At 47.4% G+C, this 24,097-nt stretch overlaps 1 protein-coding gene across 7 annotated transcripts in view; it reads left to right on the forward strand.

The window, feature by feature from the left end:
* The window catches only part of GARNL3 (GTPase activating Rap/RanGAP domain like 3), a 142,974-nt gene that overhangs the window by 96,082 nt on the left and 22,795 nt on the right, over positions 1-24,097 (forward strand). For all 7 annotated transcript variants that reach the window (XM_032865905.1, XM_032865906.1, XM_032865903.1 and 4 more), the window contains 12 exons: positions 631-729; positions 2,202-2,305; positions 6,150-6,258; positions 8,139-8,184; positions 9,037-9,143; positions 11,545-11,660; positions 13,525-13,629; positions 14,652-14,726; positions 17,963-18,074; positions 21,942-22,040; positions 22,400-22,516; positions 23,063-23,235. In XM_032865905.1, coding sequence (XP_032721796.1) covers positions 631-729; positions 2,202-2,305; positions 6,150-6,258; positions 8,139-8,184; positions 9,037-9,143; positions 11,545-11,660; positions 13,525-13,629; positions 14,652-14,726; positions 17,963-18,074; positions 21,942-22,040; positions 22,400-22,516; positions 23,063-23,235 — 1,262 coding nt within the window. The remainder of the gene's footprint in view (positions 1-630; positions 730-2,201; positions 2,306-6,149; positions 6,259-8,138; positions 8,185-9,036; positions 9,144-11,544; positions 11,661-13,524; positions 13,630-14,651; positions 14,727-17,962; positions 18,075-21,941; positions 22,041-22,399; positions 22,517-23,062; positions 23,236-24,097) is intronic.

Here is a 24,097-nt window from a genome sequence, read left to right on the forward strand (position 1 = left end):
GACAATCCAGACTGAATTTACCTGTTGAGTTGGAGTCCTTAATACAAAGAAAAAGCCAGTTGTTTCGTGAAATTTTAGGGTTAATTTCCAAGTAAACTTTATAAGGGAGGGGTTGCCCAGTTTCACTCCTTTGACAAATATTTTTTGGTCACCAGACTTGTACTGGGCACTGGCACCCGAGAGGGAGTCTAAGTGGAAAATGACACAGGACGTGAAGAATTTGGTTCTACGTCAAAGTTCCAGTAGCAAAGGAAGGTCTCCAATTTTTATGATTGAGAGAATGATAAAATGGTGCCATTTTCCATTTTTCTTTAGAACCTTTCACGTTAGATACTTATTCATTATTAAAAGAAGCAGTTCCAGTGTTTTCCTTCTGCAATACTAACCCCTGGTGATCCCCGTGTGGCAGCGGGAAGGTGGGTCAGTCTGATTCGTGGTTGTCCTTTCCTTGGAATCCTGGGAACTATGCCATCTCCTGTGTGGTCTCTGGGAAGGAAGTGTGACCTCTCTGTTCTGTTCGTCTGCTGCCCACATCTTTAGAGCCTCTGCGTTCAAGTGATTTCAGTGCATGTTTAGAAAATGAAGATGTGCTGATTCTGTACTTTCTTCCCACTTTGCCTCTCCCTACAGAAATTGGAAGTGACGCTTTTCAAAAATTTTTAAATCTTCTGGGTGACAAAATCACCCTAAAGGGCTGGACAGGCTACCGCGGCGGTCTGGACACCAAAAGTAAGCTCACCTCCTGATCTCTTCTTTGGTCATTCGTGTAACTCCTAACAGCCAGCCTGATCTGTGTTTGGACTTATACCCAAGCTGGGGGAAGGGATGGACAGGGAAGGGTAAGAAGAGCGTCACACCCAGTCTGACACAGGGTGGCTGGACACTTTTAGGGGCTCCACTGAGTTTTGTAAAACCAAGTCAGCCCTCCCGTTCCTTCCGTGCGTCAGACCATGGTCTGCCTGTGAATGCTTACTGTTGAGTGCCTCTGCGTGCCAGGGCTGTGCAAGGCACTGGGACGTAGCAATGGATAAACCACCACAGTCCCTCCCTTTCTAAGATCTTATAGTCCAGGGGATAGCACAGACATCGAACAGATAATTATGAAATGCCTTTGCAGAGTACTTGGAGGAACAAAGAAGAAAAGGTACAGAGTGCCATGGGAACATTTTGTCTAATCTAGGGGATGAGAGAAGGCTTCCCTGAGAGAAGATGAGAAGGAGTGATTTGAGTCCTAAGGGGAGAAGGGAATTCTAAGCTAGAGAACATTTGTGAAGTCCCTGAGTCAGGAAAGAGCCTGATATGTTCTAGAAACTAAGAGGACATCTTTATGGCAGAGGGACTAGAGAAGAGGAGGGAGCGATCCCACAAGGTGTTGGAGATCACATGTATAATTTTGGATTTTATGGTAAATGGAATTGGATGGCATGAACAGATTTTAAGCAGACGCGTGGTGGGATGAGGTTGTACTTTGGAGCTGAACTTGCTGGCCAAAGTGTGGGCAGCGGTCCAGCAAGGTGCATGAGCACGTGGTGAACACGTGCAAGGCTCGTGAGGTCACCAGCCCCGAGGCCAGTACTCAACCCCTCTGTCACGGTCACGACTACCATCTGCTGACGGTCTCTATGGCCAGGCACCCCGCCAAGCACTTTACAAGTAGAATCTTGGACACATCCCTAAGCGTTAGATACTGATTTTATCCCCATTCTCAAATTAAGAAACTGAGGCCGCAAGAAGGTGAGGTGACGTGTCAAAAGGAACATAGCTGAGAACTTGAACCTGGGTCTGCCCCCCTCCAGAGCCCGTGCTTTCAGCCACCATACTGTCTGCCAGTGAACGTACTTGCTTTGTTTTATGACAGTATAATTATTTGTACATCATCTTGTGTTAATCTGGCCCTGTACACTGGGAATAACTGGGCGGCGAGGAATTATAGCACGTTCTTTTTTAGCCCAGCCTTGTACGTGAATCAGATAGCAACTGAGCTTAGAGCGGGAAGGAAGAGGGCTCTCCACATGGGCAGGAGGATCCTTGTATCAGTTGGAAAGTGAGCCATATGTTGCTTCTGCTCAGGCGGATAATCCAGAATGATCTTAGCGAATGCATTCACTGTATGCTGTATTCCCCTAACCGGCAAATAAAGACCATTTCTTCAGGGTCTCAGAATTCTCTGTGCCTACTAAATGCGTGTTTGTGTCTTACAGATGACACCACAGGGATCCATTCAGTTTATACTGTATACCAAGGGCACGAGATCATGTTTCACGTCTCTACCATGTTGCCATATTCCAAAGAGAACAAACAGCAGGTACGTGTGAACACAGGCTCTTTGAGAACACGCAAAGCATCGAATGGTGTCTGAAACGTGGAGGAAGCATCATCGCTCTGATTTCATAGCATTAGATACTGTGTGTGTTAGTATGTGAACTGAACCTCAGGTACCAATGTAGGGATATTCTTTACAAAATCTGTATATTTGGACTCTCAGTGAGCCTTGGGGAAAACTGTCCTCACTGATGTTGTCCCCTTAAAGGAGCAGTGATAACGTTGCACACACGTGTCTGTGTGTGAACATGTGCGTGTGTTTGCCTGCGTGAGTGTGGTTTTATAGACTCAAAGTGTTTTGCCTTCGCTCTGTGACTTCTCATGTGGCTGGTGTTCCGTCAGAGACTCCCCAGGACATAAAATAAGCGGACCCCGAGCGATGGCTGGCAGCACATTTCAGGTTAACGCAGGAGGTTGACGCAGGAGTTTAACGCCAGGTGTCTACACACGCTGGGCCAGGTTGGGGGGAAACTACCTGAGACAGTCCTCATATACCCCAGAGATGGGCCATTTCCAGGAGAAAATTTTCCAATGTGTAGGGGAATTCAGACCTAACAAAGACACATGCTGCTGGTTTTTGAAGGATTTTGGGGGGTGGATTGCCATGCCACTTAACTTTTGATTAGCTTCCTCTCCCTTTTTTAAACATTGAAGGCATCTGTACAAATAAATATCACCAATATGAGTGGACAGCTGGCCAGCAAAGATCTGTGAGAAGAAAGAACCTAGGGAGGGGTTGTGATGGGCCAAGAAGGCCTATTTTTCTGAGCACCTGTAATTCTTAATTTCAGTAAGACTTCAGCAAGGGGGAAAAGACACAGCACAGACCAGAGCACTAAAATGCAGTGTTCCAGTCATGAGAGATCAAGGTGCTTTGGGGACATGGCAGGGAGGGGCATGGAGAGCTGGCCCTATTGGATGGTCTGGGGCCTGGCCCTATTGGATGGTTGGTGGATTTGTCCCACAGGCGCTGGAGACCCACTGGAGATTATAAGCTTATTCTGGTTTTAGAGGGCTCCCTCTGGGAAAAGTCAGGTGGAAACAGGAAGTACCCCGGCCCAGGAAGACTGCTTCACGGCTGAGGTCACTTTCCGTAAGGCATCCTCGTTTGCGTGGTTGAGGCTGCCTAAGTTCCTGCAGGAGCTGAATCTCTTAGGATCCTAGGATCACGTGCAGAAGAGGAGCTGAGCTGACCTTCCCAGTCATCATGAGTTATATTGACCTGTTACAGTTCAACAGTGATATCACAGAACTTCCACACAAGTGTTTTACAGTCCTCCTCCTCCTCCTTCCATTCTGACCTTTTCGGCCTTGTGCAATCACCAAAATTGCCCACGTCTCGTGACAGATGGGGCATTAGCCAGAGAGACAGGAGGAAAGAATGTGACAGTTCAACCTTTGCCCAACTCTGAAGACTTTAACCTTATCTCTTTGAGGGGCTGTCCGTATGTGAAGGTCAGCGGTGAAACATCTCCATGTGGACCATGGTCTCCGTGGGTAGCACCTGGGTCCTCCACTGGCCCAGCATCGGTAGACGTGAGGAAAATGAAAACTTTGAAACTTGTCTCTATCACTGGGAAGATCACGCAGGGGGCAGAGAGACACGCGCAGGACGCTAGTGAGCCTCTAGTGTGCCCCGTCAGGGCAGAGCAGAAAAGAACCCTTGACCATGAGCCTCTCTCTCTACCTCAGGGTCTCAATGCAATAGACAAAAAGACAAGGGGCAGCCTGGCTCATAAAATCTTGGTGCTTATTGACCTCCTAACATCTAGAACACGAGTGGAACCGTCTGAGCCGTATCCCAAATCTGACATAAAGAAGCCAGTTCTTACAGTTTGTAAACTCTGGTATCCCCGTGACATCCGCCCCTCTTCTCTGGTGCTGAACCAAACATTAATGGGGAGTGGAAAGGTTGATATGTGCCTCTCTGGGACCTTACCTTCCTCCTAATGTATCCTGATGTCCCCCACCACCACCATCTCCTGGTCTTCCAGCTCCAGGGCCCACAGGTAGCATCTAGTACTGGAAGAAAGCCCGGGCTCAGGGGCCCATCTGGGCCCAGTTCTAGGCCCGCCAGAGCTAGCTCTGTGAACTTGGGCACATGGAGACCCTTGCCGGGCCCAGGGCACTGTTCTTGGCCCTCTTGTCTCCTCTTCCTAACTCTCATTCACCCCTACCCCATGATCTCCCCTCGTCTCAGGACTTTAAAGAGCTTTTATTAGCTAGTGACACCCAAATGTACATGTCCTGCCAGAACTCCTTCCAGAAGTCCAGACTCGGGTGCGCAGCCTTCCCTGGGCTGGATGCCTCAAACCTCCCGGGTCCAATACTGAACTCTGGCCTCCCGTGGCCTTTCTTATCTCAGAGGACTTGCTGGGTCATGTGGTAATCCTGTGTTTGGGAGTCAGCCTATACCATTCTCCCCAGCAGCCGCCCCATTCTGCATTCCCACCAGCAGTGCGTGACAGTCCACTTTCTCCACATCCTTGACAGCACCTGTTATTCCCAGGCTTTTTGTATTTTCTTTGGTTTTGTTTTATTTTGGAATAGCTCTCCTAATGGGTGTGACATGGCAGCTTGCTGCGGTTTTGCTCAGCAATATGGAGCATCTTTTCCTGGGTTTATCACATGATCTCTTGAGAAACATTTATTCAATCCCTTTCCCCATTTTTTTCATCAAGTTATCAATCAAGTTATTAATCAAGTTATCTGACTTATTGTTGAGTTACAGGAGTTCTTTATGCATTCTGGATAGAACCCCTTATCAGATACGTGGTTTGTAAATATTTTCCCCTGTTCTGTGGGCTGCCCTTCTACTCCGTTGGTGTGGAAAATGCACAAAAGTCCGATGTGGTCCAGTTTATCTCATTTTTCCTTTTGTTGGGTGTGCTTGTGGTGTCAAGGCCAAGAAGCCAGTGCCAAAAATAAGGACTTTCTGAGTTAAAATGAATTGAAATTATTAGAACATCTCTAAACCTTCATTTCTCACTTGCAAAAAGAGAGTAATGTCGAATACGAATCAGCGGGGATCCTGTTCTCCAGGAGCTTACAGTGTTTAATAGGGCACACGCTGGGAAGCCACCAACAGTGAATCACTCCGTTTGGCCGATTAAGCAAAGGTCTAGGACAGGGGTTGGCAAACCACAGAGCATGAGCTAAATCTCACATACTGCCTATTTTGTTAAATAAAGTTGTTGGAACACAGCCACGCCTACCCAGCTGCTTTTGTACTACGACAGCAGAGCTCATGGTTGTAAACTGACGATATGACCTGCAAAACTGAAAATATTTACGATTTGGCCCTTTACAGAAAAATTGGCTGACAACAGATCTAGGAGATCATTTTTGAAAGGTCAACTGAGGTCAGATTAGCTAAGCCCACTGTCCTCACCAAGCACATTTTTCAGAACTAGCTTAAGGCCTTTATAAATGCGTACATGTTGAAGCCCCCTCCCCAGGGAATTCTGACACAGAGCCTCTTGTCTGGGGCCCTTGAACATCAGGCTAAGGAGATGAAGCAGGAGTGAAGGTGGGCACAATCAGAGCAGCAAAATGGGAGAGAACGGAGGCAAGGAAGCTAGTCAGGAGGCTGCTGCAGAAGGGAAGACAAGAGGAAATGCAGATCAGCATTGGGCAGGGAGCAGAGGAGATGGATAGGAGAACGTGGATGCCGGGTTGGTAAAACATGAGAGGCAAGAAGTTAAAGATGGCGGAAGTGTAGGGCTATGTGATCTTTGCAGTTTGCCATAGTGCGTTAGTGTTTTAACCCTGTGAATCTATCACATTTGAGCGACCTCCTTCATGACGTTACTTATGCTTACATCTAGGTGGAGAGGAAGCGCCACATTGGAAATGACATCGTCACCATTGTGTTCCAGGAGGGAGAGGAGCCTTCTCCTGCCTTTAAGCCTTCCATGATCCGCTCCCACTTTACACGTATCCTGGACCTGTGTGAATGAGTTTAGTGAGCTGTTGGTTGGCCTCATGGGACTAAAATGACCCTCAAAACGAATCTGATAGTTGACTTGCTTGTCGTGGTTGTTTTGCATCGCTAGATTTTTGGAGCCACTATTCTGGACTTTTACCTTGGGGTTATATTCTGCCCTCCTCTTCCCCCGTCCACTGGTATAATGGATGGATTCATTCTCAGCGAATTCTAGGCTTCTAGAATCTCTTTCCTTTCCTCAGGTAGTCTATGAAGTAAGGGAAACCACCTACCATCCATCAGTAGTAAATGACCTAGAATCATAGGTAGTGAACCCTCTGGAGAAATCTGCTTTAAATAAAAATTTGAATGGAACTGAAGTTATTAGAATTCAGCTAAATTTAGTTAAGTAAAAATTTGCAAGTTAAAATAAAAAGCCAAAATAATGTTTCTTTGTTGATTCTAAATCCTGGAGATAGCTACTGCATTACCTCTTGAAATTTAAGGAATGATGGAATTAATCATATTTTCACTCGCTCTTCCCTCTGCTTCCTTAAATCCCTGCTTGGCCCGTCCCACTGGCAGAGTCCTGCTGACCTTCTCTGTAATGTCCAGGCTCAGCTCGGTCAGACAGACACGGGACATGAGCTTGGCAAGCCTGATGGAGGCCATCATGGCCTTGTTGCTTTGGGTCACAGGCCACAACAGTGAGACCCAATCCCGGTGTCTCCATAGGTTATACACAATGAATAAAAGGCAGCTATCGGGCATTTTCAGGATAAATTCTGGTCTAGATATTCATGTTCCCTGGAAACTCCAGTAAAAATGGTGGGAGACAGGACCATTGTCACCTATCAGGTCTGGAAATGGATTGCTCTGCCTGCTTTGACTTATTCATTGTAACCTAACAATATAGCATGTAAGTTCTTTAAAAGTGGAGAATGGCCAAATTTCTTCCAGGAGAGCAGGGGAAAAAAAGTATAAGCACCTACACTTCAATAATAATGGTTTTTGCTCCTGTCCCTGCTCATTGTGTGATATCTTCCTCCATTCCCTGGGATTTAGGGCTCCTGTTTCCCATTTCCTGTAGCAGTTCTTGTAAAACAGAAGTTTTCTCCAAGTACCATGCAGGGGGTGCGAGGGAGGTGGCTCTTTAAGTGACTGAGAGGTGATCATTGTGTTTAGAAATTCCTTTAGTTGTAACTTTTAGATTTGGGGCTTGACACATTTGTTTCTGGAAAGGGACAGGCAGAGAGTTCATGCAGATTCTTTCCTCTGAGTGCAGGAATGGAAGCACTTTGAGGGACTGATGGCCTTTCAGCCCTGGCAAAGGAAAGCTGAGGGTGGGAGCTGGCAGGGGAGAAGGAGGAATAGGAGAAGGAAAGCTGGACAAGGTATTTTAGGCTCCACGCACCTGACACAAGACAACTAGTTTGAGCTGAGAGGCTGCCATCAACTGCACTGTCAAAGCCAGAAGGAGAGGGAAGGTGTGTGGTGGAAATATTTAAATTGTTTTTATTTTTAAAATGGGTGAGAGGAAATCTATGTCTGATTTCATAGTGGGATGTTTTGTATTTCCAAGCAAAGGAATTGCTCTTTTTACCTGGTTGCCTGCTTAGCTGAATAGTAGCTGTATGTACATTGCTTTCCTGACAGATTGGGAGATTAAGCTCTTTCCCCAGAGGATGAGCACACAGAGGTCGAACTTATGTCTTATGTCTTCCTGAGCTGTCTCTTAAAGAAGTCAAGGCTCCATTTCCACCAAAGAGTGACAGATGCCTTGAGCACAAAAGTGCAGGTCTAGGATGATTCTGCACAAGGGATTTCAAGACACAAGCCATCGACAGTGAGTTTTGGTGTTGTTGATTAATTTCCTTAACCACCACCACAGATATTTTTGCCTTAGTGAGGTATGATCAACAAAATGACAATTACAGGTAGGTGATGACTTTCTCTCGGTTGCTTCTTCTCATTCTCATGTTTACTTGTTAATTTAGCATCCATTTGGTGACTCTTGATATAATGTATTTGTTGATTGATTTGATGTGAGTGTCCTCACCTAACAGAACTTTCTTCAAGGCCATCATCTCTTTGGGAAAAACTTGTTCCATATAGTATTGCCCTGTGCAGTAGACCCAAGGGTCAGGGTCAGTTTGGAATTTTATTGTACCCTAAAACGGGCACAAATTTGCCATGTTTGATCTTGACCAGAGCACCCCCTTTCCTAGGCCACGTCCTAGCCCATGTATTCCTCTGTTCTCAAAAATTAATCTGTTAAAAGGGAATTGTGATGTGAAAAGAATGTGAACTTTGAGCCAAATAGATTCGGTTTGGAATTCCGGCTCTGTCCCTTATTAACTTCCTGAATTTGAAAGAAGTGTTTATCTTCTCAGAGTCGCAGGCCTCATCCATAGGACAGAATAAAGGTAATGCTACTCCCTTGGCAGGTTGATGAGGATCGGTTGATGCTATATATTAAAATACCAAGTATGCTGCCTGGTGTTTAAGGAGTGCTCAGTGGTGGCCTTCTCTATTATTCCTGGTGTTCCTGACCTTGCCCGCAGCTTGGTAGGTTGGACCATGAAGGATGCAGGAAGACTTGGCCTCTACCCTCCTCTCCCTCCTGGGAGAGCCTCACAGTGGCTGAGCCTCTGACAGCCCAGAGATGGCACTTCTCTTATGGAATGAATATTCTTGACATATCACATAGGCAACTGAATAAATGTAAGGTCTGAATATTGCTGATCTTTGAAGAAAAACCAAATAATTCTGAAATGTTCTCCACATAGGCTGAAAATATTTTCGGAAGAAAGTGTACCACTCTTTGGCCCCCCCTTGCCATCCCCACCGGTGTTTACAGACCACCAGGAATTCAGGGACTTTTTGCTGGTGAAACGTAAGTTTCTATTTTGAAAATTTTTTGCAACTTGTTCTATATCAGAACACATGTCTTCAGATCCTCCAAGGACGCTGTCTAAGAAAAATCTCATTGTTTAAACGTTGATCCCCTTCCACGTTCTGTTAATTCTTCATGAGAAACATTCGGTTTTCTGGTAGTGTTATGTAGGTCTTCTCCTGTGTCCCAGTCTGTATCGACCATGCTGCTCACCCGCCTTGAAGTTTATCTACACTCACCTGCTCACGATACAGGGGCCTCCAATTTGCTTTGCTGCCCAGGCTTCTGATATGGCCATTTCTGAATCTCTAGCTACGTGTGTATCTGAGTCTTTGTTGGAGAGCGGGAAGCAGGTGGGACAAAAAGGGTGGTTATGTGGGTGTGTACTTAGGGAAAGGGGAGTTGTTAGCAAGTTGGGGGGGGCATGGGGAAGGGAGAAGACAGACGGACAGAGAGAATATGGATAGGATCATACAGAACCTGACCATCCAGGCTTCACTAGCTGGTGAGCATACATTTTAGCTCCAGTGATAAGACCCTACCTGACCCCATGCCCCCCATCTTCTGAACCACAAGAGCTCAGCTACATCCCTCCCCAGAATAGCCCTTAGTTATGACATCTGGAAGTTCAGCTTGCAAACCCCACTCAGGGGCATGTTCCCAGTGCTGCCAGATAGTCCAAGTTTTCCAAACGAGACAGAGATCCAAAATTGTATGTGAAATTGTCTGTGTCTTAAAATGGGGGTCCATGTGTTTCAAGTCCAGAGGATGGATCTGGTGGAGAGCAAGGAACAGACCCGAAACAAAGAGTCAGCAACAGAGAGCTTTAGCAGCTAGGAATGGGGAGGGTCTTGGAAGGGGTGTGGGCTTAGGAAGTAAGCAGTCTTTGCAGAATGCCCCTAGCAAGGGAAGGGGCTGCTGCAGGCCTGGAGCCATTGAATCCTGGTTAAAGATGACTCAGCAACCTGAGAACCCAGCTGATGAGTGTTATCTGCTGATTTAAACTGAGTCAGTCAACAGAGTGACTTTGAGGAGCCCCCTCGGAGGCTCGGGGCTCGGTGGACACTTGGGTGGAATGAAGCGAAGGCTTGATCTACAGTTGAAAACCTGCACAGGTCAATAACGTGGAAGAGCCCAGGCTGTGGGCTGTGAAGAAGGGTGTTAAAGGGTTGGAGCATGGGGCCAGGATGGACCAGGAGGAGTTGCTGGACTGAGAGAAAAGGTAGAAGCCAGGTCTCTTTGAATTCAAAGTGGAGGCAGCAGGAAGGAGGAAGAGGGCCAGGCAGGAAACTCCAAGATAACAGGAAATGGGTTTTCAACAAAACTTTTGAACTTTCCCCTCCCTTATTTGGCCCAACGGGTCATTTTAAATGCCCCTCCCCACACCGGGGTACTGAGGAGAAAATATCCTCAAACAAAAAATTCACAATCACAGAATTAGAGAAAATAGTAGGCATGCCTTAAGTGCATGCAGTTTACATTCCTTAAGAGATGTCTTGCCGCAGACAAGCCCAGCTTGCCCCCACCTCTCAGATCCTTTCTAGGAAATGTCTGAGCCCAAGAAGTTCCTTTTTCAGTCAGTGAACACTGTCCTTCCTTTGGCCCTTCCTATGAGAAAAATAAGAGTTCATATTTATTCAGTTAATTCCTTATATGTATTATATCACTTAAATTCTTACAGTGACCTTATAAGGAAACAAGGTGACATCCATTTTACAGGGTTAAAAATGAGGCCCCAAGAAGCCAAATAATTTACTTAAGAGTGTGGCAGCACTGCTGGGATTCAAACCCATAACTGCCTTGACTTCAAGCTCCAGACCTGGTCGTGTGCACTTTCTGTTTTGTGCTTGAACGTGGACTTGGACATTTCACTTTACTGCTTCTTAGTATCCGTAGCCCACTAATCACCAGCTTTCTTTCCCAGAAGAAACTTCCACTAGGGTAAGAATCCCAGTACTCTGTTAGGCAATTGTTACTTCTCTTAACAAAATGTAGCGAATATATATTTAATCCTGTGGAATGGCATCCTGATGGTTGGGCCCATGTGTTGGAGGAGTGTGTTTAGAATGTTGGGTAAATGGGTAGATGGATGGATGGGAGGAAGAATTGGTGGACGGGGATGGGTTCAGTGTGTACGCAATCTTCTAATTAGGTACATACCGTCTGCTAAGGAAGCTTACAGTCTAACAGGAAAAGTAAGACAGACATACCTATGGACTATGGGTTTGTACAGAGAAATTTAGAGAGTTTTTAAGCATTCTTCCGTGAAGGAAGGGCCGCACCAATGGTAACACCAGTATTAGGGAAGTGGGTGGTGTTCACTGAGGAGTTTCCTTGAGAAGAACATTCTTTGACAGCCAGTCAATTTTTGTAACTCCCTTTATAACTTGATTTATTTTAGTAATTAATGGTGAAAAAGCCACTTTGGAAACCCCAACATTTGCCCAGAAACGTCGACGTACTCTGGATATGTTGATTCGATCTTTATACCAGGATTTGATGCCAGATTTGCATAAGGTAACCCTGGGTCCGTGGTCTTCTTTCCTCCTCATGGGTTGGAGCTGAGAACACAAGTCCTAGTGATGAGTCCTGGTTAGGAGAGCCAAAGAGCCGCCTTGGTCTCTGAGGCTGTGGCCACAGGACTGACAGCCATGCTTTCATTGTAGCCACAAGAGACGGCTAAATGTCCAGATGCAGGAAAGTGATTGGCAGAAATCACAGGCCTGTGGACATGGAGGTGCAGGGGGGCGTGAGCATCAATCCACCATCCCTAGAGCACTGGAGAGTGCTTTTTTGGGGTGGCTGTCCTCGGTGACACTACTCAACACTACCGGTGCCATAGAGCTGAGGGACAACTGAGAGTGGGGATTTTGGAGAGACACTGGGAGCTTTTCGAGGGTTTCTGGAGCTTTACTGGCTAGCCCCATGTTCAAGCACCTGAAACAAGCCTTTACATTTACTGCAGATTTGCTTTGTGCCAGACATTTCCTAGGCTGGAGGTATCTCCACACGGAGGGGACCCAGTGCCACCTCAGTACCTGGAGGGGCACCCGAGCTCCTTGGAGGCCTCCAGACTCAGTGAGAGATCACTGGATTCCCTGGGCTCATTGATGCAGAGTGATAGCATGGCTGTTCGGAAGCGGTTGCTACCTGCCACAGGGAAGCACAGAACAAACAGGGAGACTCCCCTAGGCCCCTTGCATTCACAACCTCCAACAAAAGGCCCTGCCAGCGAGGCTTGTAAATAAATGGCGTGCGGGGTTCAGGTGCTCAGGTGCGGAGATGAAATTATCCTTAATGAGCGGGTGCTCATATGGTCCTTTCCCTTGGGCACCGTGAGCATCACCATTTTATAGGGTACCCCTTGACCTCCAGTTGGCCGGTTCACCCTATCTGCTCTCAGGGATTCGGCCAGACTAACTCCAGGGCACTAAAGAGCCAGACATAATTGCTCACCTGTCAATTCTTTTATTCCCCTAAAGTCAGGGAGGGGTGCAGAGAGGGTGTCGAGATGAGGACACAGTGCCCCTCAGGTCTGAGCTGAAGCATGGATGCCTGACGCAGGCCTTCCCCAGCCCCCTGTGGAAGCCAAGCCCCCCCATTAGATGCTCTCAGATACCGTCTGTGCGTCCCCTTCACAGACGTTCTCCCATGTGCCAACTACGTAATCAGCTCCTCGCTCTGTCTCTGCCATTACGCTGTGCTGTCCAAGGACAAGGACTGTGTTCCCCACCCCCGACGTGTGCCAGAGGAGCAGGCACCCAGTCAGGGCTTGCTGATGAAGGAGCGTGCCCATTCTCTGACTACACCCCAGAAGAGAACTGTTGTTTACTGAGCGTGTGCCCAAGCCCTGTGCCCAGCCTCTTGCACGCACCTGCCTGCATGATCTTCATCACACGCCTGGGAGACGGGTATCAGCCACGCAAAGACGCTGAGACTCCAAAATTAACTCACTTGCCCAACGTTACTGCGAAGGCCACGGTGTCGCACAGCCCCAGGGGTACTGTTCACCTTGAATTCTGGACGCCTTGTCCCGGCGGGGAGGGGGTTGCTCTACGTGAACAGTGTCCTAGAGCTGTGCCCCGCGGTGACTCCATCATCACACCCCGGAAGCTAGCAAGCCCCGGAGCTTCTGCGTGCTTGACTCCAAAGCCAGTGCTCTCGGTCAAGGTGCGACCCTCACTCTCCACCCGCTGGCCTTCTACCCCCGGCGTCTAGCACCAGCCCTGGCCCGTGAGGGATGCTCCGTGCAGGCTTGAGGAGCGAATGAGCACAGAGAGTTAAAACAGCATTTGGACAGATTGGTCTGTGCGTTAAGAGAAGCCAGGGGATGAGACTCGACAACCGTTTCTGGAATTCGTAACTTGTTTCTCTTTCCTAGAACATGCTCAATAGACGGTCTTTTAGTGACGTCTTACCGGAGTCACCCAAGTCCGCACGGAAGAAAGAGGAGGCCCGCCAGGCGGAATTTGTCAGAATAGGGCAGGTGGGTTTTATTCTGAATTCTCTTCAGCGAGATGTGCAGCTGGGAGCCCCATCCGCACCAGATGGCCTGCCTGTGAGGAGTTTCCTGTCTATGTACTCCTGCAGAAGCTCTGTAGTTTCTCTCAGGATAACTGTGGAAACCAGGAGTGAGATTTTTTATAATCACGTAGGCAGGGTTCTCTGCAGGTGGGAGTGGGAGCAAAGCCTTCTGTTGAAGAAGGGGTGCCGCTGCCTCCAGGCAGGAGGCCATAAGGCCCAGATGGGGCTCCCTCTTGTCAAGGGAGCATATACCATTTGCCTCCCTCCTGAGGAATTTCTGAAGAGCAAGGAGTCCGTGTAGGGAAAGCACCTTGAACTCCCCTGGCAGGAGTAGGCACACCCGAGCTCCCGCTCTGCTACTTGGAAGCAATCCTCAGAGTTAGGTGGCTCCCAGGTAGCATCTTATTCCAGATTCTGGAGGAAATCACTCCTGCTTTGCCTCACTCCCATACGACGTTCAGATGTCTCCATTCTGGGAGGTGACCCAGCTTTCTGTCTTTATCCCTTGTCCCAGCACGAAGGAGGAGAGCTGCCAGCTGCGGCTAGGATTCTGACCCAAAGGGAAGAACCAAGCAGCGTGACCCAGGAAAGCTTAAGGGCAAAAGTAACTTAGCCCCAAACAGGTGCACTGTGACAGGGGCTCTCCGACGCAGGTCCTTGTTTGAAGGCACCCTGACTCCGCTTTCTGAGATTCTGAATCATGAAGTTTAGGAGGGACCTGGGCGTGTTTTCAGTCTCCCGGTGTAGGAATCACTGCCCTGAGATACCCATGAGTTGAAATGACAGGATGGGGTCCTTCAGGCTGGGACATTGCCATTAAGCTGCATTTCTTAGCTTCAGTGAGAGGGCAGTATGGGAACCCTAAACTGTAATCTAAAATGGCTCCTATTTTATTAAAAGAATTTTTTTCAAATCACATTTGTTGGGCCTGCGGTTCTTTTACTGCCTCATAACGAACTTTAAAAGAGATCTCTGTTCTATAAGGCACTGAAACTGAAGTCCATCGTGAGAGGGGACGCTCCATCAAGTTTGGTGGCTTCGGGGATCTGTAAAAAAGAGGTGAGTTGATGCTACTCTCAAGTTCACCTGTGAAGGTCCTTTGTCGTGAGTGAAGTTATTGCGCTTCTTAGAGATTTGTGGGACAGGCGGGAGAGATGAGCTTGTCTGTTGCAGAGTCCCCAGGGAAAGCCCCAGATAAAGTCGAGTAGCATTTAGGGAGAACCGCCCCCCTGTTTCCATAGTGTGTGTTGCCTTTGCTCGCTTAACGGGAGCAGAGCTGCTGGAGCAGGCCTGGTGAGGCGGACGGGGCTGGGCAGTGCTCAAGCCTTGTGTGCGTACAGAGCGCCCGTACATCTCAACCACATGCGTGTTCTGATGCTGCAGCTCCGCAGAAGGCTCAAGATTGTGCATTTCTCACAAGCTCTCCTGTGGTGCCTGGACACACTCCACAAAGCTCTAGCGCCGTGTGTCTCCAGGTTTTGTGTATACTACAATCATCCCCTTTTTAATGTCTGATTCAGTAGGTCTGGGGTGAGCCCTGAGACTGCATTTCTAACGAGCTCCCAGGCGATGCTGTTGTTGCTGGTCAGAGGACCACAGCCGAGAAACCACTGCTTCCTCTATCGTTCATTCAGTCACCCCAGAAATGATGTGGTCCGTGTATCTACTTCTCACCTCCACTTCCCTTGGGGGAAAAAACGAGGTGGTGATCAGGAGGAGAAGAGCAGACGATAAACTGGCCACCCAGAAACGTACCGTGCGCATGATTTTGTATTGTAAACAAATCTCTATGTCCCTAGCAATGTCTGTGTTCCAAGTATGTCAAAGTTCGCTACGTGGAACAAACCCGCAGACAGTGCATGACTAGAGAAGTGTCCGTTATAAAAGCAAAAGAGTTATGATTGCTTTTACTTTAATGATAAAGGTAGAAATGCTTTGTATCTGACTTACACTCTCTTTAAAGCCTGGTTTCCGGGAAATGATTAGCCCAAAATACAACTGATGCTAGAAAACCACAACCAATTTAAGAGCAGACTGATGGCAAAGCATCTTTTCCAAAGGTTGCATAAATTCCCACTATCGGCTCTTTGTGTGAATGGTAGAAACCACAGTGTTTCCAAGAGCTCTATAAATACCAGATTCCAGCAGGATTTAGTAACCTTGAAAAGAAGTTCTTAGACATCCATAAAAATGAAAGTCTGTGGAAGTGTAACTTGTTTGCTGGTAAAGAGCAAAGCAAGAACTTTGATTTTTTTTCTATCCATTCAGAACCTACCAGTGGGCCCCAGGCCTGCCTTGGAGAAACACTGACCTAGAGGCCCTCACGGACTTCTGTGCAGCTGCCTCCAAGCAGGCCAGAGTCCCACATGCTGCTCCCAAGAGTGTCTTATTTCCAAAGAAGAGGCTTTGTCAACCTCTTAGGCACCCATCAGTCCATGTTCTGTATTAATGTTCTTAGAGGGTCCCATGCTCTAAGGCCCCATCCTTGCCCTACAGACTCTACACCAAGCCCCTCACTTGGCAGAAGGGAGTCCAGTGCAGTGGCAAATGCCATCAGTCTTCAGAGTGGAGCCTCTGTGGGACCAGCTCTGGGTTTCTGTCACTAATACTACATACATGGTGTCCTTGGGCAGCCTGGAGTCCCCGGCCCCTTTGAGAACCCAGGAAAGCAGTGGTCACCCCCCCACACACACATACACTAGCCCATTAAAATGTATGGATAACACATGTACACAACATTTTTAATACAATTTCAGGGCTTCCCACACCTCCTCAAGCTCTCTCTGGATCCTCTAGGACCCTCTTTGAACCCCTGTCTGCCTAAGTATTCTAAATTTGTGTTCTCTGCTCAGAGAACATTTTGTTATTAACAGTTGGTTTTTATGTCTTGGTGTTACCTAATGCTCAGACGTCTGGGTCTGTCTCCCAGTTGGCCTTTACAGTGGCTTTGCTTTTCTTCATGTCCACCTGCTATAAGTCACAAAGTCAGAATTTCCAGACATCTTCTTAGGGAAATGCCATTCTAATTAATGGCCTGCGCTTGTGTCACCATTTCCAGGTTGTAAAATGTCTCCACTTTCTTTGTGTGATCTTTCCAGAATGGCCCAAGCCTTATCTTAGCAATTAGAAGATTTCTTTGGAGGCTTGTGAGTTTCTTAAAGTGACAGCATACTTTTCTAAGACAGCGGTAGTGCACACGTATTTACCCTCATCCCAAATGACATCCTTCTCTCCTGGAAGGTGATCTCACTGCCACCACTTCTACTTTCAGTATGCAAACATGGACTCCCCCAGTGCACGCACACACCCCCATGTGCACACACATACACACACACGTGCATACACACGTGCATAACACAGGGTCTTGTACCACCCCCAGGGAGCATGTCTGACTGAGAGTAAATCTGCAAATGTGAATCTTTGACTTGTCCCTGATAAGCTCCCAAAACATCTCTGTCCTTCGAGACCAAGCCTCCTGGCTCCGGGCGTCCCCATACAGCTCTGGGGCAGCCCTAAGGGAGGGCTAACCCTGATGCCTGAACCAGGTATGAGACGAAAGGCAAGAGCGCACACGATATGACTACATCGTGTGGATGCCTGAGCCCGTTTCAGGCAGCCCCTCCCTTATTCTAATAAACATGTTATTTTTTTTTTCTTTAAGCTTTTGTAGCCTTAAGTGGGTCAGTAAGCATTTTCGTGTTAAGGCAATATCAACTTCTTATCTTGTGTACGCCTTCGTAATTTTACTGAGTCAGCAGCACAGATCTGATTTTTTTTTAAGAGTTACATGGGTCTTCCTTTAGTGATGAGCTCCTGTGAAGTTTTCAAAAAATAGGCTGTAATTGGTCCAACTTCAGGTATTAAGGAAAAATGTTTGCTTGGAAGACGTTACCAATGGTTTGGCGGCTCGTAAGGAGGATTATTGCATATGGAGACACGTCATCGTGCCTACAGCCTGTGCCTTCCCTCTTTTCCTGCTGCATATGTATTTGAAAGACTTTTCTTCTTAAGAAAGTTTACTGAGAGGCACCTGGCTGTCTCAGTTGGTGGAGCGTGCGACTAGATCTTCAATTCATGAGTTCGAACCCCATGTCGGGTATAGAGATTACTTAAAAATAAAATATTTTTTAAAAAGATAAGAAAAAAAAAAAAACAGAAAGAGAGGTAACTGAGGTTAGGGCCTGTTTAGCTTCCCGAGCTGTGGTCTCAGGCGGTGTACCATACGTTTCTCTCCAAGGGACCGCAGGATATCCTTTCTGGTACACTTACTTTCTGATGCTTTTGTTGCCTTGCAGCCTTGGGAGCCCCAGTGTTTCTGCAGTAATTTCCCTCATGAAGCCGTGTGTGCGGATCCCTGGGGCCAGGCCCTGCTGGTTTCCACGGATGCTGGTGTCTTGCTAGTGGACGGTTAGTGAGTAGCTGCTCCTTCAAATGTCTTCATTTGTGTAACTTGTAGGGCTTCTGAGACGTGTGACAGCCAGTCAACTCCCTATAGATAAATGTGTCATCAGCAGTGAGGTTAGCGAAGTTTTCCTTTCCTTATAAAATTAACCCCTTCTTTTCAGGACAAGCAGAGGGGATATATTCTGAACGAGCAAGCCACAGGGTGAGTCGTGCATGACGGGTTCATGCCTGCCCCGAATCTGATTAGTCCATGGACATATAATGACCCGCAGAAAGAATCTCCTTTTTGGCCAATACCTATCATGATTCTAACATTTTACCTTAAATCAACATCTCCTATCTCAGGGACATCCTCTTCCTCTCTCTCTCTCTCTCTCTCTCTCTCTTTCTCGCTCTCTTTTTAATGTTTCTGATTCAAAAAGTGTCTTGTGTCCAAAACAAGTAAGAAGAATCTTAGATAACCCAGTTTTGTTGCATATAGAAACAGAAAGATTTGACAGGAAGAGAGATTCCAACTTAACATAAAATCAAACTTTTTGACAATCAAGTGGATCAGTGTGCCTGGGGAGGTGGTCAGTTCCTGTCACCACAGATCAGCCATCAAAAGGACATGACCGGGGCGCCTGGGTGGCTCAGTGGGTTAAGCCTCTGCCTTCCGCTCAGGTCATGATCCCAGAGTCCTGGGATCAAGCCCTGCACCGGGCTCTCTGCTCAGCACGGAGCCTGCTTCCCCCGCTCTCTCTGGCTACTTGTGATCTCTCTGTCAAAAAAATAAATAAAATCTTAAAAACGAACAAACACAACCAGGCTTTAGATGTATAGTCTCGTTTCTTCATCTCTTCGTTTTATGGATGAAGAAACAAAAGAAACTGTGTGTCTTGCCCAAGATCACACAGCTGGTTAGTAGCACATCTGCACTGGAACCCAGAGGTGATTTTTATCCAGCACTCTGTCCACTAAACCAACTACATTTTATGAAAATCAAATTAAACTCTACCCATGTTACTGTCTTTACCTTAACACAGGTTTCCAAAAATACAGTCCTGGGCAAATAATTATGAGACATGTTTTGATCAAAAGGGAGTTATATTCTAACTGTTTGTTGTTTTTAGGATTGAGAAAATATGCTTTATAATGGCTCTTTGTGAGGCTTGTCTAAAAAACAACCTAATTCTCTTTGAGTCAGCTCCTGGTTTTTAAATGTAAAATCAAAACCAACATTACCAAATCCCCTTCTGAAATTTTCATTTTCTGAATCCAAAATTTAATGGAGATGTTAAATTTAAGGATTCCTGTGCTGTGCCAGGAAGCTCTTTTCTTCCAACTTGGGGGAAGTGGTGGAACACAGATGGTAGCTGTATACACCCCCCACGAGCTTGGGTTTATTTCTCAGATTATTGTTTTCATTCCCTGGGTGTGCAGCTCTGCTACCCCGTTTGCTTTTCTAAGAAGAGAATAGCCCTTCAGGCTTTCTTTGTATTCCTCATTGCACTTTGAAGCCCCAATGCGCTCGTTACTTCTTTGTTTACCTTTTTCTTGTTGATACTTAATCACATTATGAATCTTTTCCACGAGTGAATCTCTCCATTTCCTTTCGGACCACGTTCCACTCTATCCCATTAGCGTCTGCCTGATTTCATTAGACCTACCCCCTTGAGAGTCTGCTCCTGTCAAGGTCATCATTAAAACTCAAGGTCCTTTGTATTCTAAGTGTAGCAAAAGCTACTTTGAAGGGAGACACACAGATAGAAGATGCCATGACCATTTGTTTTGGGTTTGCAGTAATAGAAAAATGGGCTCTAAAAGATCCCTGCTTCATAAAGAGATGACAAGAAGGAAAACATTGCTACAGAAGAGTCATTAAAGTCACCTGTCACTTTCTCAGATCCTTGCTTCCTCTCCGTTCCTGGCTATGTATAAACTTGTTCAGCCACCTGAGAAAGATTTGACGGAGAATAAATGCTGATTTATTCTGTACACAGGTGTGCTGCTACACAGTATCCCTCTGTCTTCAATATCAAACGAAGTGCTTCTGTCATTTATGAATTCTTTCCAGTACTGTTGCTCGTGCGGTGGCCCCATCCATCCACGGGGCTGCCGTGCTGCCTTTAGGCTAAGAGCATAGGCTTTGTCCCCGCACGGACCTGGGTCCCCGCGTGACTCTAGACGAGTTATTAGCATGTCTGAGCCTCAGGTCCTTGTCTGTTAGGTGGGAGTATTAGTAGTTCCTACCTAAGCGGGTTCTTCGGACATTTCAGTTAATAACATGCAAAGCGCTCAGCCCTGAGACCTGACACGCAGGATGCCCTCTGTGTATGTGAGCTGCTGCTCACAAAATGAAATAACCAGGATGCCTGGGTGGTTCAGTCAGTTAAGCATCTAACTCTTGGTTCTGGCTCAGGTCATGATCTCAGGGTGGTGAGATCGAGCCTAGAGTCGGACTGCCTGTTCAGCGTGGAGTCTGCGTCCCCCTCCCTCTCCTGGGCCCCTTGTCCCACTTGCATTCTCTCTCTCTCAAATAAATAAATATTTTTAAAAATGAAATAACCATAGTTATTTAGTCAGGTATGATGATTGGTATCGGAGTGATCATCCCATGTTTTGAAAATTCATATCTGTCCCCAACAGAAGCACAAAGCCTGAGCATAGAATAGAATTTACATTTGCAGAAAGAATGTAGGGGAGCCAGAACAAGGCCCTCTGTCTAACAAGAGCTTGGCCGGCTCTGTGCTTGGACAGATCCAGAGCCCACACAGGCCGGCAAGGAGCAGGAGAATCTTCCCTTTGGAAGCAGTTAGGAACCCCGTCCCAACAACGCAAGCTCTTCTCTCTCCCCGGCACCATCCAGGGAGAAATAAACTCCCAGCCAGGCTGATTTCTAGAAGAGCCAAGACCCTCAGGGCCCCATGCACCTAAACGGTAACCAAAGAACCAAACCAAGACTCACAACAGAGTACTTGAAGACCTAAATGTCAGACAAAGCACCGATAAAGAAAAAGCCACTTATCCAGCCTGAAATGTCTACACCATCCCATGTCCTCTTTGTCTTGCACTGGTTCTACCTCCTGCTCAGAACAGAACCTTTGCTTACGAAAGAGCCTTAGTATTTCTTTTGGCCCTCTCTGTCCTGGGGACCCCCAGGAACAAGGTGTTTGCTAGCAATGTAAGTTGCCAGTGAGTAAACTTAACAACAAATCCTATATATCATTACGGTGTCTTCGATCATCCCTTCACCAGAACTTTTCCTGATCGTTCCCATTACAATTAGTTTTTTTTCCTGTTATTTGGGTAACTTAGTCAACATTTCTCTCTTATTTTTGTCTAAAAAGGAGATTTCCTATTTCTCTATAGAGAAATACTGGAAATGTGTAGGTAAACTCTTGTTGATACAGAGATAGACATGAAATAGGGTGGGTTTCTATTGTTTTAAATTCAACAGGAAATTTTTATTTTGCTTTCTGGAGAGATATCCAAAATAACCTGAGAAGTGATGTGATTTCAAAATTACATAAAAATAAAATACTTAAGAGAAATGACTAAGCTTTTTTTCCCTTTTTTTGTAATTTGCTGTTCAGTCGTTTGGTACAAGGCCAAGTAAAAACTGGGGTGGAGAGATGATGTGTTTTCTTTGATGAATATTGAAGAGAAGATTATAGTTTCTAGGCCCTGCTGCTCTGTTTCCAGTAGAGAGGAAGGAATGTCAGTCCTTCTCCCTGAGCTGAGAGAATAGTGTTTGACCTTACGAATGTTCTAGAAGCTGATGTTCCTTGCCTAGAAAGAACTCGGGTCCAGGACCACTGACAGGCATGTTTTATAGGTTCTGAAAGTGTGGGCTGGGTCCAATTCTGGGAACCATGTCTCCTCTTCCAGATGACCTCCCGTCAGTGCCCGTGTTTGACAAAACCCTGCCGGTGAAGCAGATGCATGTGCTCGAGACTCTGGACCTCCTGATCCTCAGAGCAGACAAAGGTGATACTTCCCTGCCCCGCGGTGTCCTCTGGGAGCAGGGAAGCCGGTAGCCTTCTGTGGCCACCATGGGGCTCGCAGTGGTCGGACCCCATGGATCATGCCAACTACTGCCTTGTGGTTGGCCGGTGCTCAGGGTCCCCGGATGGGCCTTTGTTCTCTTGGGTGGGGGCGTCAGAAGGGAGGGAGGGAGAAGGGTCGGGGGGCACAGTGTTCAATGCACTGTTGGATAGAGGCAGTGTGGGGTTTCTTCTCAGTTCTAGAACGCCTCAGCTCCTAGTTCTGTAGCAGTTGCTTTCCTGCGCAATCCGCTCTTCCGGTCTTCCCGCCCATCTCCTCCTGCGCCTTCTTTATCTCCCCAGGGAAAGACGCCCGCCTCTTCGTCTTCAGGCTCAGCGCTGTGCACAAGGCCATCGAGGGCAAACAGCCCGTGAAGAGCAGGTGTGACTGCAGGGACAACAAGCTGGAGAAGACAAAAGGTGACCACAGTCTTCGTTATCTTGGTGGTTTTCGGTCAATTCTTTTTCTCCCTCAGACTGATCAGATCTCACTGGAATTTGATTTTATTGGTTTGGTTTTTGCTCGGAAACATCACTAAGATAGCATGACTCTTTCTCTAAGAGAAGCCTGAGAGGTAGCCCAACATGCAGAGGGCCAGAGGAAAGTCTAGGCCTGGCGTGACGAGCTTTGAAGGTAAGTTGAGTTCTGTTCACAGATCTGTGAAGAGAGACTTTTAGCCTCTGGTTCCCGGAGCTCCGCTCACCTGTCGCTTTAAGTCATACGGTGTCATGAGTGTGACGCTAAGACCACAAACTCTAGAATACAGGGACTATGACTTCCTTCATTTTCCTGAAACTCAGCCTAACTTGTATTTCCCAGCTCTGTTTGCCTGGTGGCCGGAGCGTGGTCAGGCACCCCCTGGGTCATGCTCAGTGTCCAGGGTCCTTAGGCGTCCCCACATTGTCAAGGCCTGGGCACTGCCAGGGTCCTGTCACGTGTTCAGCATCCTTTCTCTCTCTCCCCAGGCTGCCACCTCTACGCCATTAACACTCACCATAGCAGAGAGCTGAGGATAGTCGTCGCCATCCGGAACAAACTGCTCCTGATCACGAGGAAACACAAGCCAGGTGGGCTGGCCGGCATCTCCCTGCTGTCCCCCCTGTCGGAGTCACCTGTGGAGGAATTCCAGTACATACGGGTAGGTCCGCCCTTCAGATCCCTTCTCCCCCGGCCAAGGTGTTAGGAGGCCGACCCTCTCGTTCCACCCAGGGTCTGTCACCCACGGGGGTTGTCTCGCAGGTCAGTACCCAGCGGGGGAAACCCTGCCTGCTGCCCTGGTTTCCCCAGAGGACTGAGGCTTCGGGGCTTTTCCCTACTCTATCCAGCTCATTCATGCCAGGGGCCACCTACCGGTGCTGTTCTAGGCACTAGGGGGACAGCCGTGAGCAGTCTCCCTTCTCATGGAGATGACTTTCTAGTGTAGATGACACAAAAGAGAAACTAATTCTCTGTGTCCCGAGGATAACAGTAAAGCAAATTGAGGGAGGAGAAGACAAGGAGTGGGGACAGGGGGATCTGTTCTAGAAAGGGTGTCCCAGAAGCCCTCTCTGAAAAGGTTGCCTTTGAGCAGAGATCCAAGGGAAATATGGGGTAGATGAGGAGAACATCTGGGGAAAGGAGTAAGCAGTCAATTAAGGACCCAAGGCCCTTCTGGGGCAGAAGAGCAACCAGTTAAGGACCCAAGGCCCTGTTCAAGGCACGATCTGGAGGCCACAGTGGCTGGAGCTGAGGGAACAAGGCAGGAAGGACAGAGAGCCCTGAAGGCCATCGCTAAGATTTTGGCTTCGACTATGAGTGAGAGGAGGCAGCCAGTGGAAGGTTTTAAAAATACCTTTCTGGCCCCGAAAGAGAAGAGCATGGGGGGGGAGGGCCAAGTGGAAAGAAGGAGACATTAAGAGGTTAACGCAGGATCTTAGCAATAGATGACAGTGGCTTTGGTGGCCAGAGAAGGGGAAGGAGCTACCCTGCCTTCCCGAGCTGGTAGGATTGGCAGATCCACT

The sequence above is a fragment of the Lontra canadensis genome, unplaced genomic scaffold, assembly GCF_010015895.1.
Source record: "Lontra canadensis isolate GAN:19392208 unplaced genomic scaffold, GSC_riverotter_1.0 scaffold30, whole genome shotgun sequence".
NCBI lineage: Eukaryota > Metazoa > Chordata > Mammalia > Carnivora > Mustelidae > Lontra > Lontra canadensis.